Source organism: Wolffia australiana, chromosome 5 (genome assembly GCF_029677425.1).
Source record: "Wolffia australiana isolate 7733 chromosome 5, ASM2967742v1".
Taxonomy (NCBI): Eukaryota; Viridiplantae; Streptophyta; class Magnoliopsida; order Alismatales; family Araceae; genus Wolffia; species Wolffia australiana.
The window spans coordinates 18,431,676-18,448,831 of NC_135839.1; the positions used below are offsets into that span (position 1 = coordinate 18,431,676).

A 17,156-nucleotide genomic window follows, 5' to 3' on the forward strand; every position below is an offset into this window, starting at 1 on the left:
ATCGATTTCGTCGGGTCTCTTTCTAAGTTCTCTTTCTTCTCGGATCGTCCACGTGTCAGCCTGTCAGGACTTCCCTACCCTCTTATCGGTTCCGAAGGCGTCCGCTCTATATTAATTTTTTTCACCTTTTTTATTTTCCTCCTTTCTAATTTTCTAATTGGTTGGTCAGCGGCATAAATAATACATAGAATCGGCCCGGCCAGGTGTTAAGGTTCGATTACTCTGTCCGCAGAGAGAGAAGAAAGAGAGATAGAGAGATAGAGAGAGAGAGAGCGGGCTCAGTGAAGGAGGCGGCTATGGAGGCGGTTGGCCTTCGGGAGCGGTCGACGATGGGGAAGAGCTGAGGAAGCTGGGGCAGAAAGAGGAAGACGATTTTTGAATTTTTTTTTTCGGAGTGTTGTGATTGAGGATGGGGGCGGCGAGGTGAAGCGTGCGGCGGAGTTTCTTTCTACTTCCGGATCTTGTTTTCTGGTCTGTTGCTAGCAGTCTATAGAGAAGAGGACGAGTCGCCGTCTCGGGAAACCCTAACTTGGCTGCCGATCCATGTTTCTCTATTGCGATCCCAATTTCTGAGAGGTTTTCTGGACGGCAGGGTTAAATTTCTTCCTTTGTACTGGTCTAGCGTTTGTGGGCGCTTTTCTCGCGATTTTGGTTGCCTCTAAGGATTTTATCCTTCGAATTGGTGGAGAATTGGGCGCGAATTAAGGGTCAATCGATGGAACCTCGACTGGGAAGCAAGTTCCGTCTCGGTCGTAAGATCGGGAGCGGGTCATTCGGAGAGATTTTCCTCGGTCTGCGTTTTCCCTTTGCCTTGAATCAGCTTTTAATTTCTGATCTGATAACTTATGCTCTGCGACTGGATGGATTTCACAGGGAGTCATATACAGACGAACGAAGAAGTTGCCATTAAACTCGTGAGTTTTTCTCGTCCTTTGTCATATTTTCATGCATGTAATCCGCCGTTTTCGAAAGACAACCAAGCATTGTCACCACGCGTTACTTTTTTTCGAAGTTCTTAACTTTCTAATTATTTTTGCCGTTTGGCTGCTGTACTTGATTGTATGGTTCAGGTCATCGATTGCCACTAGCGAACTTGGTTGGTAAAACGTTTCTACTCTGTTTGTGTCCGACCTCGCTCTTAGGTTATGGTTTTGTCGAATTCAAGTTCGGTAACAGGTTTTCAATATTATTCGGCAAATGGGAAAAATGTTGGAAAATAGAAAACTGTCATTTCTCTATAATATCTCATCAGCTCAAAGGGTGGGCTCGGCAAACTTTAGGATTGATGAAAGTGAAATTTAGTTTTTTAAAGCGAATTTTTGTTTTAATGTCTTGTTTCGAAGTCCCAAAATTTAGTTGGTTGTGACCACTGATTTACTGATGCCAGTCCATTTCTTTGGTGGCTGGGCCAGTTTCTGCTTCGTATAATATGTTATATAGATTTACACGAGGTTGTCTTTCTATTGATCCACAAAAACTGGTTATCCATAACAATTTTATGGGATCTTTTTTTTTATAGGAGAGCTCCAAGACGAAGCACCCTCAATTGTTGTATGAGTCGAAATTGTACAGAATCCTACAAGGAGGAAGTAAGCCATCATGCGGGCATTTTATCATTTTCTGCATTTCATTTCTTATTTCTAACTTTGCCTGTCTGCCTGCCTTGATAATTTCCAGCCGGAATTCCGAATGTTAGATGGTATGGGGTCGAAGGTGATTACAACGTTCTAGTGATGGATCTTCTAGGGCCTAGTCTTGAAGACCTTTTCAACTTCTGCAGTAGAAAACTCACTCTGAAGACTGTGTTAATGCTCGCAGATCAAATGGTAGATGGAATGTTTTAAAAGACACCTGCGGTAGAAAATCTGTTTTCTTCGAATGGTAATTTAAGGGATTTCTTTATTTTGGTACAGATTAACCGCATAGAATATGTCCATTCCAAATCGTTTCTGCACCGAGACATAAAACCGGACAACTTTCTTATGGGTCTTGGAAGGCGTGCGAATCAGGTTTTATTCAAATAAGTTTGTTCTTCTCTACGTTGATGGTATCGTATCATATCTTTGGATAAATATTTGTGAAACGTCCTTTGTTCCGCTAGGTTTTCATCATTGACTTTGGATTAGCGAAGAAGTATAGGGATTTTTCAACCCATCAGCATATCTCTTACAAGTAAGCGATTGTCAACGATTAGTTTTATGCTTTTATCCTTAGGTTTGTTTTTGAGGTGTTGCTGTTTCATTCTAAGCTTAAGAGCATACGACGCACTGTCTTCATTAAATTGTGACAATAGATGTTATGGCTATCATATCTTCTGAAATTTGGACGAAGGTTGCTAGATTTTATGTGCTGCATAATTTATGGCTATGTTTCTTTCCGATTTGAATCGTGACATATATCAATTTCTTTCTGATTTTTTGCTGTTTCTATTATTGGAACGTGACATATTTGACGAGTGCTAATATATTTTCGTTGAATAAGTAATTTTGTTTGTATATTCATTTTGATTGTTGTCCGCTAATTTGGGATTCGCGATGTTGGCTTTTTTTATTGAAACATAAGTCGGTAATGAGCTTTATATTTTCCTCTAGCTCGACTTCTTATCACGATTGGGTAATGTGTTTCTTAGGATACAGACAGTGCGTTGATTACTTCTATGTTGCTAATATGCGTGCAGCTTCTCAGTCTTTGTACACAATAAAAGTGCCGATGAGGGCAATAGTATCCGTATCCGCTGGCCTTATTTTTGGTCTGTCCAAGCGTTAGATTTTTTTGGTGTGTTCTTTTATGATTTCGCTTCGACATGAGAGCGATGAATTATCACGAAGTTATATTTTTTGAGAACTTAAACTGTGGAAGGAGCACTGTTGGTGCTCTCCCTTAAATAATGTGGCTACCATTCAACTTCGCATGTCTGCACGATCAGAATCTATTAGAACGGGGCCCATTGAAGTCCAATATCGAGGAAACTTGGTGATTCTCGTTCATCCTGTCTCACCTTTTCCTTCTATCCTACATACTTTCCATGTTTGATTCCTGGATTTTGATACGATCCCACAATGATCGTATCGTCTCCGATGTAATTTGAGGATAAGGTGAGTTCCCGGGGTGAAGAGGAGAATGGGATGGTGGGGGGGAAGGCCGAGCTGAAGGGGTAGGGATCGGCCGGGGACGAGCTTCCTGAAGATGCGGTGAGGGAGAGACGATCATGAGGACGGGGATCGTAGAGGGAGATGGATCTTGGACAAGACGAGAGGAGGGGAGGGAAAACAATCACTCAATATCAACTTTCAGGTTGCCCTCCCCAGAAGAAGGGCTGTGCTATTTAAAGGAACGGAAAAGGAAAACATGAGGAGGATTCCCTCGACATGGCCCGGGAAACATATCAATTAGCTCGTTGCAACTAGAGCTGTGAGAACTGTCTTTCACAAAAATGGTTGTCCATGTGTACTTTTACGGTAAAAGTAGGACATTCTTAGGATATGATAACAGGATTTTGCTTACTGAGAATTAGTTATGAACTGCTCAGCTAATGCCTGTCTGTCGGCTTGCTTCGGGAAGTCATTTGATACAGTACAGTATCGAATGGTAAAAATTCTGATAAATTGGACTTACAGTTGGTCCTCGCTCGTAGCTTCTTCTCACACAAGAACTCCCGACTTTGTCCTCGTGCTTCTCCGCAGCCATGAACCCCTGATGAGCCTCTAACCGGTTGCAGCTGCAGCTCCTCCGGAATAACCGGCTCCAAGAAAAGCCCCAAATCCTCCGTACCCCTTTCCCGGGTCCTTTTCCTTTATTTATACTTTTTTTTTATTTCCTTCCTACGCTAACATTCAAGAAGTAGGTAGTTATTCTGCCAGCTCAGCACCAGCTGACCCACTATCTTTCCCTCCTCACCTCTTTCTCCTTTCATATACTCTTATAGGGATCGTATCATCTTTATTAATGCATTTGGTGCTAATTTTTTATGTTATTCTGAGAATCACGCCTTTCACTTTTTCACTAATGTTTAATTCTCTTAACGGACTTATTTTTTCATTTCATGCACTATTCTTTTGATCTCCTGTTATTTTATGATTTTCATTGCGAATTCGAGATGTTACTCCATTATTTTCTCACATTTTCAGGGAAAATAAGAATTTAACTGGGACTGCAAGATATGCCAGCGTGAACACACATCTGGGAATCGGTAAGTTTAATGTGCTGTCAATAGCTTTCTCCAACTCCATTTATCGATGCGACATTTCCTATGGGCCTTCATCGTTTGATCGCTGACCAGCTTTTTTCCTCTTGGATATGATAGAGCAAAGCAGGAGGGATGATTTAGAATCTCTGGGCTACGTTCTCATGTATTTCCTGAGGGGAAGGTAGCGGACTTCCTGTCGATTATTCTTTAAAAATAATGTCTTTTTTATGGTAGGTTCTAATACTTTCATCATTCTGCGTGTATAGTCTTCCCTGGCAAGGCCTGAAAGCTGGGAATAAAAAACAAAAATATGAAAGGATTAGCGAGCGCAAAGTCAACACTCCGATTGATGTGAGGCTTGAACCTAGAACTCTCGTTATCTTCTTCTTGACAGGGTACTGACTGAAATTTCTCCTCTTGCGTTTATATCCTCTTGTTTATTAGGTCCTATGTCGTGGATATCCTTCGGAATTCGCTTCATATTTTCATTACTGCCGTGCCCTTCGCTTTGACGAGAAGCCAGATTATGCTTATCTAAAGAGGATATTTCGCGAGCTGTTCATCAGAGAAGGTATGCCGCATAATGCAAAACGGAACTAACTCTGAAATCGACAATTACGAAACTAGTTTAACTAGCATCGTTTGGTAAGCTCCAAGTTTATTCTTCCCTGCAGGATTCCAGTTTGACTATGTATTTGACTGGACGATCTTGAAGTACCAGCAGTCTCAGACGACGAACAGACCTTCTAGACCTGCTGTAAGCCTCAATAAAAAATAGGCTTATGTCCCCTTGGCACGTCATCATTACTCTTTTCAATATTCTTTAGGCTGCAGCCGGTGCGGGGCCGAGCTCTGGATTAACTCCTGGCGGGCCCAACGCAGAGAGACAGTTAGGTAGTAAGTTCTCTCATCTCTTTTTTTTTTTCCCTTGAATTTCTTTTTAGGCGGCCCAAAAAAACAGAATTTGGCGTTTTCAGGGGTTGAAGAGGGAGCGTCGTCTGGCTGGCCTGCGTTGGAACCTTCTCATCGGCGTTCAGTAAACACCGGAGGTTTCTCCAGGCAGACCCCGACCAAGGAGGTTCCGGTGAGTGGTCGGGTCCTCTTATAACCCACTTAACCCTTCTCACCGTTTGGAAGAACACACCAAGAACAAATCATATTTTATTTAATGTTGAGCCATTTTTGAAGGGGTGATTGCAAAGTTAGGCCAAGATTGGCTCGTATTTCTGGTAACGGTATTTATTGCCTGAATTCACCCATGTAGCTGCCCAGTTACAGCGTCCTGGGCCGTTCAGGTGGATCCTCAGCGCGTGCTTCTGCTGTCCCTGCCCTCTCTAGCAATCGACTGACCCTCGACTCTGCCCTCAAAGGCATCGAAACACTCCACGTAATCAGCGGCGAGGACCAACTCCGTCGTCAGTGAACTCCGGTAAAAATAAAATAAAATAAAATCCCATAAAACCCATCAAAAGCTTATTATTCCTCACTAACTGGTGTTCCCCAAATGTCATGGTTTCATCTGCAGGCACTCCTCTCTGATCTGCGAGAAGAGCCCGGTGCTGAGGTACCTCTCTCCGCCGCTGGCAAAGACGGTGACGATCATCTTCCCTCTCATCTCCTCCCTCTTCGCAATCTGCTACCAGATTGTGATGATGATGATAGCCATGATGATGATGATGATGATGGTGGAATGGGTAAGTTAAAAAGAGTCATCTTTGGGGGGTGGTTCACCTTGAGGGCGGCAGCTAAGTTGGCGCCGGAGGAGATGCCGACGAGAAGACCCTCGTCGGTGGCGAGCCGCCGAGCTTGTGCCATAGCCTCCGCCGAGGTGACTGTGATGACTTCATCAATGTTCCCCAATTCAAGATTTTGGGGGATGAAGCCAGGCCCCATTCCCTGAATCTCATGCGGCCCTGCCGACCCACCTGCTTTTGAATTTAGCCGATCAATTAACCTTGTTTTCTCTTGTGTGTTTTTTTTTTTAAAATCTCTCTCAGATCAATTGAAATTACCTGATATGACTGGGCTCTCCGCAGGCTCCACGCATATGATTTTTATGGCAGGGTTCTTTGATTTGAGGAACTTGCCCACCCCGGATACGGTTCCTCCTGACCCTGATCCGCACACAAACACCTCCACCTTCCCTGCCGTGTCTTCCCAAATCTCAGGCCCTGCCATCGGTAAACAATTCACTAAATTCTGCTGACTTCACTGACAATCGAAGCTATAGAAGAAGAAACTTGAAGAAGACGAGAAACTTGGCTAACCTGTGGTTAGGAAATGTGCATCGATGTTTGATGGGTTGATGAGCTGGTCGAGGGTGTGGCCGTGGGAAGCGCCAAGTCTGAGCTGGTTCACCTTGTCGTACATTCCCTCGATGCCCAGCTTAGAGTCTTTGTTAACCGTGGAGATTAACCCGTGATCTTAAGCTAATCGTGTTTTCTTCTGAAATGTTTGTTGTGGGGGAGTTGGTTACCGGAGAGGACGACGTCGGCGCCGAGGGATTTCAAGATGATGCGACGCTCGATGGAGTAGTAATCCGGCATCACCGCGATGAACTTGTACCCTCTCCTGGCGGCGATGGCGGCCATGGCAATGCCCAAGTTCCCACTCGTCGGCTCTACCAGCGTCGTCTTTCCCGGCTCTATCAGACCCTTCTCTTCCGCGTCCACCATCATCCTAAACATATAGATTGACATGCAGATCGTTAGATAGATAGATAGATCGATATACAGATAGATAGATAGACAGGTAGAGATAAGTTGATAGATAGATCAATAGATTGATAGATCAATTCAGACAGGCGGACAGATAGACAGGATCCAGATACGGATATATGGACAGACAGATGGATGAATAGATTGATAGATAGCTAGATAGATCAATAGAGAGAAAGAGGAACGGTTTATCGTAAGAGATGATAGATAGGCAGACGGACAGATAGACCCATAGAGATACGGGCAGAGACAAGTACACAGGCTTATAGATAGACATATAGACAGAGACCCAGATACATAGATACACAGGCAGATGGATGGATGGATGGATAGATAGATAGATAGACAGAGAGACAGATATACATAAAGGCATACAGAATGACTGAGAGAGAGATACACAGATATAGCTGAAGATAGATAAGTAGGTAGATGTATTAATAGAAATATAGATGGATAGACAGGTAGACAAATAGATAGATAGACAGATACATCGAAATATAGAAAGAAAAATAGATGGAGAGGCAGACAGATACAGACACATATACACAGACAGACAGACAGACAGACAGGCAGGCAGATAGTTGGATGGATAGATACATGGACAGACAGACAGATGCAGTGACGCAAATACACAGATAGACATATAGATATGCAGATAGTTGGACAGATAGATGGATAGATATGTAACATATAGGCAGAGACACATATACGCAGATAGACAGATAGACAAGCAGATAGTTGGATAGATAGATAAATAGATAACATATAGACAGAGACACATATACACAGATAGACGGGCAAATAGATGGACAGGGAGAGAGATAGATAGGTAGGTAGAGGTAACAGAGAGATGACGAACCGGAGGGCAGCTCGATCCTTGATGGAAGAGAGGGGCTGGTACATCTCCAGCTTAGCCACCAGACGCGCCTCCACACCATCTTTCTCAGCCACTCGATTCAGCTCCACGAGCGGAGTCCACCCTATCAGCTACGGGGAGGCCGCTTATCGTGAGATGCAAACACCCATATCATCTTTCTATCTCTCTCTCTTTCTCACTGTGATACCTGGATGATGTCGGTGGCGATGCGTTCTCCTTTGGCCCGCTCTTCGGCCGGAGGCGGTGCAAATGAAGCGATTCCCCTGCTGTTCATTTCCCAAGGTTAAGCTGCTCGGCGAACGGCGCAAAGTCGCCGATTTGTCTGCTAAAGATTGGAATTTGCTACTGTGTCGAACTATCCGTCCCCGACTGAGGATCGCGGCCCGCGAAGTCTGTACGATAGCCACGTACGACGGCACAGGAGCGAGATGAGAGAGTACAGCCGGGTATGATCGTGAATGACTTCAGCCGATGACTTGGATGATCGGCTATCGCATTAATATTGTCGGTGGTGGCCGGGAGATAGTTTCAGGAGAGAATAAGATGACAGATATTATTCATTATCAGTTAAGCGTGGTAGCTGGAAGATAGTCAAGGCGTAGAGTTGAAACATGTGCATCACTTGTCCTGTAGGGTGGCAGTGTCCAAGGGAATGAATAATTGATTCTGCAAGTAGTAAAATGGGGAAATACTAAGCCGATTATTACGTTGAGTTGATCAATTTTCTCACTTGAACAGTTTGTAGAAGCTTTGGGGTGGGGCAGATTGGACTTGCTGCATTGGCCCAACGACTTGGAATAAAATTATTTGATTCATCCCTTGCTATATTTTTATGATAAGACTAAGATCATAGGTATTGTAAAAAGGGATATTTTTCTTCCAAGACATTTAAAATATTGGCTGCACCAAATGACATGTTTCTAAATTATATGGACTTATATTGATATCAGCAACAAGTTTTGTATTTAATGAAAACTCAAACTGTTCCTAAAGACCTCCAGAAGTTGATTTTATCGAGTAAATAGCTGACAAATCCTCAAGGGTAGTCTTATTTTGTTTGTGATTCCTCCAAATCCTGCATTAGAGGACACTATTACAGATTCTATTGATTTGTACTGATCATGGGAACAACTTTTGCACAGGATAAAAATTCAGAACTCTTTAGTGAAAAATCTCCTGGAGAGTATTTTGAGATATTGAAATCGTACGATTGAGCAACTGTGCAACCCAATGGATGCAATGGGAGGGATATAAAAAGGAGATTGATTTTCAAATTTAGGAACTTTTAAGGAGGAAGGAAATCACATATCAAAGTCATCCGCATTCAATCAAATGATAGTGAAAAAGGAATACAACAGAGAGCTTGTAAACTCGTTGATTGGATGACCCAAGTCTTGCTTGGTATACTCTCTATCCATGTGATCTATCTAACATGTGATTTTTAATTAAAAGGATGAGGAAAACTTGGACTCAAGCTGTCCTCGTTCTAATTAGGTGGATGTATTGGTGATAGGGTGTGTGCGTGTGTGTGGGATGAGCGGTTGGGGTGCTCTTCAATTTTTTAAAGATGAGTATGGTAGATTGTGGTATGAAATTAATGACTCGGATGTTTACGTAAGATGGATCACAAATTCACCACCATTTTTGAGGGAGTTTAAAGGGTTTCGACAAATGACTGAGATGCATCAAAAAATTAAGCAAAAATGTTTAACTCATTAAAATCCTGTACTAACACGCTTAAACTCCCTTCAAACTCCTTAAAAAGGCATGGAGTTACAATCCATATCAATAAATACTTACGTATGTATATATTCTAGATGTATCTTTAGTAGTATGATCATAAGTTCCACCAAGTAATGAAAGGGAAGGCATGTGGTGGTGACATGCTTGAAATTTCATTATTCTCATATATGTGCCACAATGAGTTGAACCCATAAAATAACTAAGCAAAGCTTATTCAAATCTTATGCACCTTATTTGACAAAAATACTATACTTGAGTATCATAGTATATCTCAAAAGAAGATAGACACATCCCCACCATAATGTTGTTAAACAGAGGGCCAGGAAACTACCTGGGAAAATCAATGACATTAGAGTGATATATTTGGTGGATATTGACCAAAGGTCCCTTACCCTCAATCCATGAACCACATAAAAAATTACATTCCTTGGTGTGGCATCACAATTAGTGGATCTATAATGGTCATTTGACAGTTGAAGGCCCCACATTAGGCACAAAACTAGTGAGTTTTTCTACCAAATCTGTTGGGTTATGGGGTATGTTTTGTTCATGAAATTTATATTCAGTGAAGAAGAAGGTAAAGATGAATTCAAAATTGATCTCTAAAATACATTAAATATGAAGTACCTTGTGGGGAACCTTTTCACTCTTGACTTGGTTCTTAGGAAGGTTTCTTTAAGCTGTTCAATTGCCTGGCCTCTAGAAGTATCCACACAATTAGAAGGTTGTTGGATCTCCTCTCCTTATTCACCACTCATTCTTGAAGACCTTGTGGATCTTCTTATCATCTAGGGGTGCTTGAATAGCGAGTGGAGAAAATAGAGAAAGAAAAAAGGGGGAGGGGGAGTTTCCCCCTAGATCCAACTGGCATGGGCACCTAAAATGGGTGCCTCCGTATTTATAATTATTAAGAATCCTCAATAATAAAGTATATCTACTAACGTCGTTTTAGCCTTACGTGTTAGACCCTTTAGGCACATATATCATTCTAGTCAATAACCTTAAAGGTCTAATAACATTTGTCAAAAAAACTTATTATTTTACTACATCAACACAAATTATTAATCAAGAATCAATTTAACCCGATACTTTAAGTTTCTATACCATGGGGTGCCAAACTACACCTCATGCTCTAGAAGATATAGTGTAGTCTTTGAAATTTGATATGGAACCTTATTTGACATTAGTTACCGTGCATGTACAATCCTTCATCTTTGCAAAAATCTCGGATGATTTAGGGTATGATTGATATGTAACATGAATCATTGGAGAGTGCCTTCTCCAATATCCTCACTACTATGGCCTAGAGTTTATCTGTATCATCTTCCTTGAGTCAATCTCCTCCTAAACCAAAGGCAGATGATCCCGTCTTGACCTTTCATCATCTCTGTGTTCTTGTTATTACATTTGAGCTAAGAATTCTTTGAATCCCATGGTTAGAGTCTTGTAAGTCACAACCAAGAATAGTTGTCCATCCACAAGATGTCATTGGTGTATGGTTAATGGATCTCTCGTACAATCGTGAAATTAATCAGCCTAATTAAATTTTAGGTATAATACTATTTATACATTCATGTAGATCAATTTAATGAACTCTTCCTCCAAAGAACTCTCACCATTTGTCCCGAGTGTCTCCCTACTTAGTGTTGAGCTCTGTGCCTTGGTTCAACATAAAAATATGGTTTCATGGATGCAGAAGCTTTAATTGATTCAAAATCAATCTATGAAGTTATACATCACATGTACCTTATGGGGAAAGTTTTCCACCCTTGACCTGCACTTTGAGATTGTTCAAAAGCTTTTCACGTACATGACCTCTAGAAGTATGCATTCGATCACGTTGCTCATGGATCTCCACATCTTCTTCCTCAACTCGTCTTGAAAATCTTCAAGATCTTCTCACCATGAACACTATCTTCTTGGTTGAGTGGATAAAACAGTGGAGTGGAGAAAGGGGGAGCTCTCAATTATGGTTGACCTGGGTGCTTGAAATGAGTGCCCCTTCCATAAAGCAAAATATGTTCACCAATGCGCCTATGATCTTATGCGCGTGACCCTTTAGGCCGATGTATCATTTTAGTTGATAACTTTAGTGGCCCAATAACAATTATTAAAAACCTTAACAATTAACTATATCATCATATAGATCAATTAATTAAGGATTGATTTAACCTAATCGATAAGTTAAGTTTCCAGCCCGTGAGTTGCCGAGCTACACCTTGTGCTCTATAAGATATCGAGTAGTGTTTGAACTCTCTCATGGAACCTTTACTGTCATCGGTTACCGTATATATATAATCTATCAACCGCATGAGACTCTTGAATGACTTAAGGTAGGGTCTATTGTCAAACCTGAATCCATCATTGGATTAATACTAATGGGTAAAGGGATCATTGGAGAACGCTGTCTCCAATATCCTCACTATCATGGCTAGGGATTTTCTGTATCATCTTGCGTGAGTCAATCTCCTCTTATACCAAAGGCGGATGATCCCGTCTTGACCATTCAATCATCTCTGTGAGCTTCTTCCTACATTCGAGCTTTGACTTGTTTAAATCCCATGATTAGAGGCACGTAAATTGTAGTTAATATCTAGTCATCTATCCGCGTTGTCCTTGCTGTCTCAGGTCAATGGATCGCTTATACAATCATGACATGAATCAACCTGATTGACGTTTAGATATAATACCATTCAGGGATTCTTCAGATCAATTCGGTGAACTAGTTCTCCAAAGAGCACCCATTATATGTCCTTAGTGTCAGCACACTAATAGCCACATGATTAGCTATACTTATCATATAAGCAAGATCATCTGGTGCTATTCTATCCAGACACTTTGATGTCCAACTCAACTATCCATCGAATAGGAATATTTAGAATACATGTTTAAAGACTAGTGATCACTATATTATGATCTCATGATAATTCACTAGGTCATTGTATGTATTCATTAACTTCATTATAAATATCACACTAGAATAATAATGAACGTAATATTTTATTCAATGAACTTAAATAAAATATGGTGGTGTGATTTGGCTTGACTTCCATGTAATACCCGTAACTAAGGATAACGATATTAGTCATACTTATAATGTAAGTATGATTAGATAGTGCCTTTCTATCATGACATTTAGATGCCTATCTCCACTATAATTGAATAGTAATATTTTGAGAATACATGTTTATAGAGTAGTGTTCATTGTATTACGATCTTATCATAATTCACTAGGTCATTGTATTTATTCATGGACTTCATTGTATACATCACATGAGAATAAAAATGAATAGATGTTTCTTTCAATGAAATTAAATAAAATTTTTCGTGCGAATCGGTTAATGGAAAAATACTATATGTCGAATTCCTCAACAAAGTTTGGCCTAATATCGAGGGGTGCACGTTACTTTTCTCTGTGTATTAATTTTTTAATGAATTTTAATTGTGCCCTAAATGATGTATATGTTTTCACTAAATGTAGATTCTTCACAAAAAAATATAGAATTTTCTGACATTTTTACTAATAAAAGAAATACATCAAATCTATAATCAGCAGCATAAGACATGCCTTTTCCAGACCATGTTACCATCATTCTAATCTAGTATAACTTGAAGAGGTCGGATTTTTTGCAACTATTGTAAATAAACATAGATATATAGAGAAATCTTGCAACCAATACTGAAAAATAAGCAATATACCAAATAAAAGGACATGATCATGTATTTTAGATCAATCTTGCAACCACTACTGATAATCACCCATATCACATGGGAAACAAAGGCACTAATGTAAATTAAATTCATTTTTCTGGTTAATGTGGAGAGAAGATGTTTGGATATTTTTATTTGAAAGAATTGGGATTCAATGCCTTTTCATTTGGTGATCATATGCTTGGGTAATAGAGGACATTGATTTACAATATATGTTGTTCAATGAATGGGACATGCCCAAGTACATGACATCTCATATGTGTCAATATACCTTCTCAACTGAGGCCATAGTTGGCCCTCCCTGAGATACACTATATTTTCTCAATCTATCATACCATCCCAAGTATTTTCTTACCTCAAATCTTGCTATGTAATTATGACACACCAAAAACACTGATGTTGATATATAATTAATGACACTTTACTATGAGGTTGTCAATTGATGTCTTTAGAAGGGGAAATCTATGAATTATCTCTCAAAATAAAATTAGATAATACTTGAATTTCGCCTCTTATTCATGAATGAATTCATTTCATTGGTGAAAGAGAATAAGCGTGCACTAATATCTACTATATTGTGCTTAAAAATATAAAAAGTAAATATTTTAATTAGGTTCATAACTAGTGCACTGCTAGAGGTAATCTTCTCATCCATATGTAATTTCATTAAATTCATCAGGTTTATCTCCACGTCACAAGTTATTAAATCATTTATTAAGGTGAAGTGGTGGTGACCTGTCCAGGGTACCAATGACGATGTTGCTGAAAAATAGAATGATGAAGACAAATAAGTAGTAAATGGTGTGGCTCACTATCCACATTTGTGATGTCCTATTCAAGACACATATTCCCAGCTCATCAGATTCCTTTTCATGATGTATCATAAATTAATCCAGTGCATATATTTTTATTACATTAAAATGGTATTTTAATTTTTACTGATTAATGATATTTTATGAATTATAGATTTTGATGTATTTTATAAAAATGAATAATGGTGGAAAATTAGACCACCATTATTCATTTTAACATTTTTATGAATTATTTTTAGAATTTATGATATATATATATATTTATGATCATATGATATGAAAATAAATAAATAAAATACATTAAATTTATATTAAAAAAATATGTTATTTGTGATTATCACCTATCCCCTAATTGGTCTCATTATCTCGCTACTCCAACCTACTCACCATCCCATTACTCACCAGTGTAATTCTTTCATATTAGTAACCCAATAATTATCTCAATCCTACCAATAATTATCGACGCACCCTAATGACTAATCCTGTGACACTTAATCCCACTCTCACTATCACAAAGGCTAACCCCCAAGCCCATAATCATTCCGACTCCAATGACACAATAATCTTTATTGACATTCTGAATTAATTAATTATATTGTCATATAGACAAATGAATGTTGGATCAATGAGACCCAAACGATAGGTTGAGTCTCCATCCTATGGGGTCCCAAGCTACACCTTGTGCTCTAGAAGCTACAAAGGAGTGCGTATTGACTCACTTGTGGAACATGTTTGTCATTAGTTACCTTGTACATATAGTCTTTCATGCAGTTAACACTCCTAGGATTACTTATGGTGTGATCAATTGTCAACCCTAATCAGTCATTTGAGTAAGTACTGATGCGTTCAAAAATCATCTACGAACTCTTCTTTGATGTTTCACTACCTTGGCCAACAACATCATCACACCATCTTATTTGAGCTTTCATCTCTTATACCAAGGGTGGACGATTCCATCTCGATCACTGAATCGTCTTCGTGAACTTGTTGATGCACCCAAACTAATAATATTTATAATCCCATGATTAGAGACTCGTAGGTCATAGTCAAAGTAAAACTTTTCGTCTATAAGACGACTTTGGTGTCTCAGGTCTAAGGACCCCTTACACAACCATGAAGTGAATCAACCTGGTTAATAATTTGGTAGAATATCATTGGGGGATTTGTACGGATCAATTCAGTGAACTCTTTCCACTAAAGAATACCCACTATCTATCCTTATTGTTTCCACACTAATGGCTAAGGAACTGGCCACACTCATCATATAAGTGAGTCCAGAGGATTCTATTAGGATACTTTGATGTCCTTTTGAAGTATCCTTAGAATAGGAATATTTACAACATATGCATAAAGACTAGTGATCTTTATATCACAATCTCATCATAATTTACTATTCATGGACTTCACTATAAGCATCACTTGTGCACTATAATGAATATGTTCTATTTATCAACATAGAATGAGATATGGAATGTGTGATTGGCTTTTTGGCCACATATATTTACATCAAAGCCTCCAGCCCTTGGTTTTCTAAGTTACACCTCTTTGTCTAGAAGATACAAAGGAGTGTTTTCAACTCACTCATGGAACATGTTTTTAATCAGGTACTGTGCATTTATAATCCGTTATATTATTGATGCTCCTCACACAACTTAGGGTAATCTTAGGATGTTTGATATAGTACCGTTTTGGGATTTTTACGAATCAGTTCAGTGAACTCTTTTCGCTAAAGAGCACCCACTATCTATTATGTGTTTCCGCACTAATGGTTATAGGACCAGCCATACTCATCTTTTGCTCTATCCACTTATCTTGATGTCCTTCTTGAGTATCCTTCTAACATGAATATTTAGACCAAAAGCTTACTCACAAGTGATCTGTATCTTATTTTTTTGTAAATATGGAATCTAAGTTTACTTTTTAGGGTAGGTTGAGAAAACAAGATGAAGAATATAATATATTTAAAGAAGGATGATTAAATGTTTCCATTAGGGTGTTTATTATTTGAATTGTTATATAGAGAGAAACTATTATTTTTTTAAAAATAAATAGTAATAGTATAGTTTTAAAGTTGTAATTTACACTCTTTGCATTCTCTCTTTCTTCCTTAACTGTTCAAAATTGTTTCTCTTAGCAGCTCAGAATTCTATATAGGGAATGTCTTGTAGTGAAAAAATTCACACATCTTCACAAATTCACACAAATGATTTCCGTTCTATGCTTCAAATATAATATCACTTGTTAAAATTGTAGAAAAAATAGATAATTAAATGACAACCATTGTATATCCCCAAGATATTTATGATCATAAAAGATTCTTAGTTTAAATTTAGTACCAGAACAAAAGACTTCCACAATTATGAAGATAATTTTGATATTACACAAACTGTAATATTTTACAACCATAACTTTTAACATGTTAATATATAATTTTATAAAATATGTGTAAGTTTTGAATAAATTTATGATTGTTGACTTCTACTCTTATTTAATGAATAGATTTTATATGACACAAAATTATTAACATTTAGGTTATTATTTATGAACCATAAGTTTCAACCTAGGCATAGTATTTTACATAAAATATTGGTCTTAATTAAAGTTATTTTTTTTAACCTCCACCACTATCTGGATAATAACTAGTATATATGAATTCTTGTTAAAATTATGATTAGATTATATAACCATTAAAATGGAACATTTAATGAAATATTTATAATATAGAAATCAAATACGCTAGAAATGAAAATAAAAATTAATGGCCCAATAAAAATGAGTGGTTTTTGTGTGTCTCTCATCAGAACAGAAATCATTGTCTGACAACCATTGTAGACAGATGTCAACTGTCGTGACAATATCACAATGCTCATTTGAAACATTATTGCATCTGTAATACTGCACTTGACATGTGCCAGCTGTCTCATTATTTCTTTGATCATAAAAATTGCTTTTTTAGCCGATGGTGCCTTTGATTGGCAAGCAAGGGCATTACCAATCATTTGGGTTGCAATATACCAAAAAAAACCTTCAATATCATGATGTCAAGAACATCCCTCCTCTCGACTCTGGCTACCATCATATCATACATAGAATTCTTCCTTAGGGCAATC

General features: G+C 38.7%; 2 protein-coding genes across 2 annotated transcripts; one reads left to right on the plus strand and one right to left on the minus strand.

Moving 5' to 3' along the window:
* Nucleotides 1-204: 204 nt before the first annotated feature.
* On the plus strand, nucleotides 205-6,204 carry CKL5 (casein kinase I-like 5). Its single transcript, XM_078575894.1, has 15 exons — nucleotides 205-791; nucleotides 874-914; nucleotides 1,520-1,589; nucleotides 1,678-1,826; nucleotides 1,914-2,009; nucleotides 2,102-2,172; nucleotides 4,128-4,189; nucleotides 4,304-4,367; nucleotides 4,453-4,537; nucleotides 4,631-4,757; nucleotides 4,861-4,943; nucleotides 5,014-5,083; nucleotides 5,164-5,270; nucleotides 5,451-5,615; nucleotides 5,712-6,204. Exons 1-14 carry the CDS (start codon nucleotides 716-718, stop codon nucleotides 5,607-5,609), a joined length of 1,260 nt encoding a protein of 419 aa, XP_078432020.1. The 5' UTR covers nucleotides 205-715; the 3' UTR covers nucleotides 5,610-5,615; nucleotides 5,712-6,204.
* LOC144703667 (bifunctional cystathionine gamma-lyase/cysteine synthase-like) lies at nucleotides 5,603-8,287 on the minus strand. Its single transcript, XM_078575895.1, has 7 exons — nucleotides 7,968-8,287; nucleotides 7,763-7,890; nucleotides 6,663-6,865; nucleotides 6,454-6,579; nucleotides 6,199-6,357; nucleotides 5,918-6,111; nucleotides 5,603-5,819 (listed from the first exon to the last, which is right to left on the minus strand). The coding sequence occupies exons 1-7, from the start codon at nucleotides 8,052-8,054 to the stop codon at nucleotides 5,694-5,696; spliced, it is 1,023 nt and encodes a 340-aa protein (XP_078432021.1). The 5' UTR covers nucleotides 8,055-8,287; the 3' UTR covers nucleotides 5,603-5,693.
* Nucleotides 8,288-17,156: the final 8,869 nt, after the last annotated feature.

Coding starts and splice junctions, on each gene's coding strand:
- CKL5 (XM_078575894.1), top strand. CDS start 716: ATGGAACCTCGACTGGGAAGCAAGTTCCGTCTCGGTCGTAAGATCGGG. Junction 4,538..4,630: donor AAGTCAACACTCCGATTGAT/GTGAGGCTTGAA, acceptor CTTGTTTATTAG/GTCCTATGTCGTGGATATCC. Junction 5,271..5,450: donor CCCCGACCAAGGAGGTTCCG/GTGAGTGGTCGG, acceptor TCACCCATGTAG/CTGCCCAGTTACAGCGTCCT.
- LOC144703667 (XM_078575895.1), bottom strand. CDS start 8,054: ATGAACAGCAGGGGAATCGCTTCATTTGCACCGCCTCCGGCCGAAGAG. Junction 7,891..7,967: donor TCGCCACCGACATCATCCAG/GTATCACAGTGA, acceptor GCCTCCCCGTAG/CTGATAGGGTGGACTCCGCT. Junction 6,866..7,762: donor AAGGATCGAGCTGCCCTCCG/GTTCGTCATCTC, acceptor CTATATGTTTAG/GATGATGGTGGACGCGGAAG.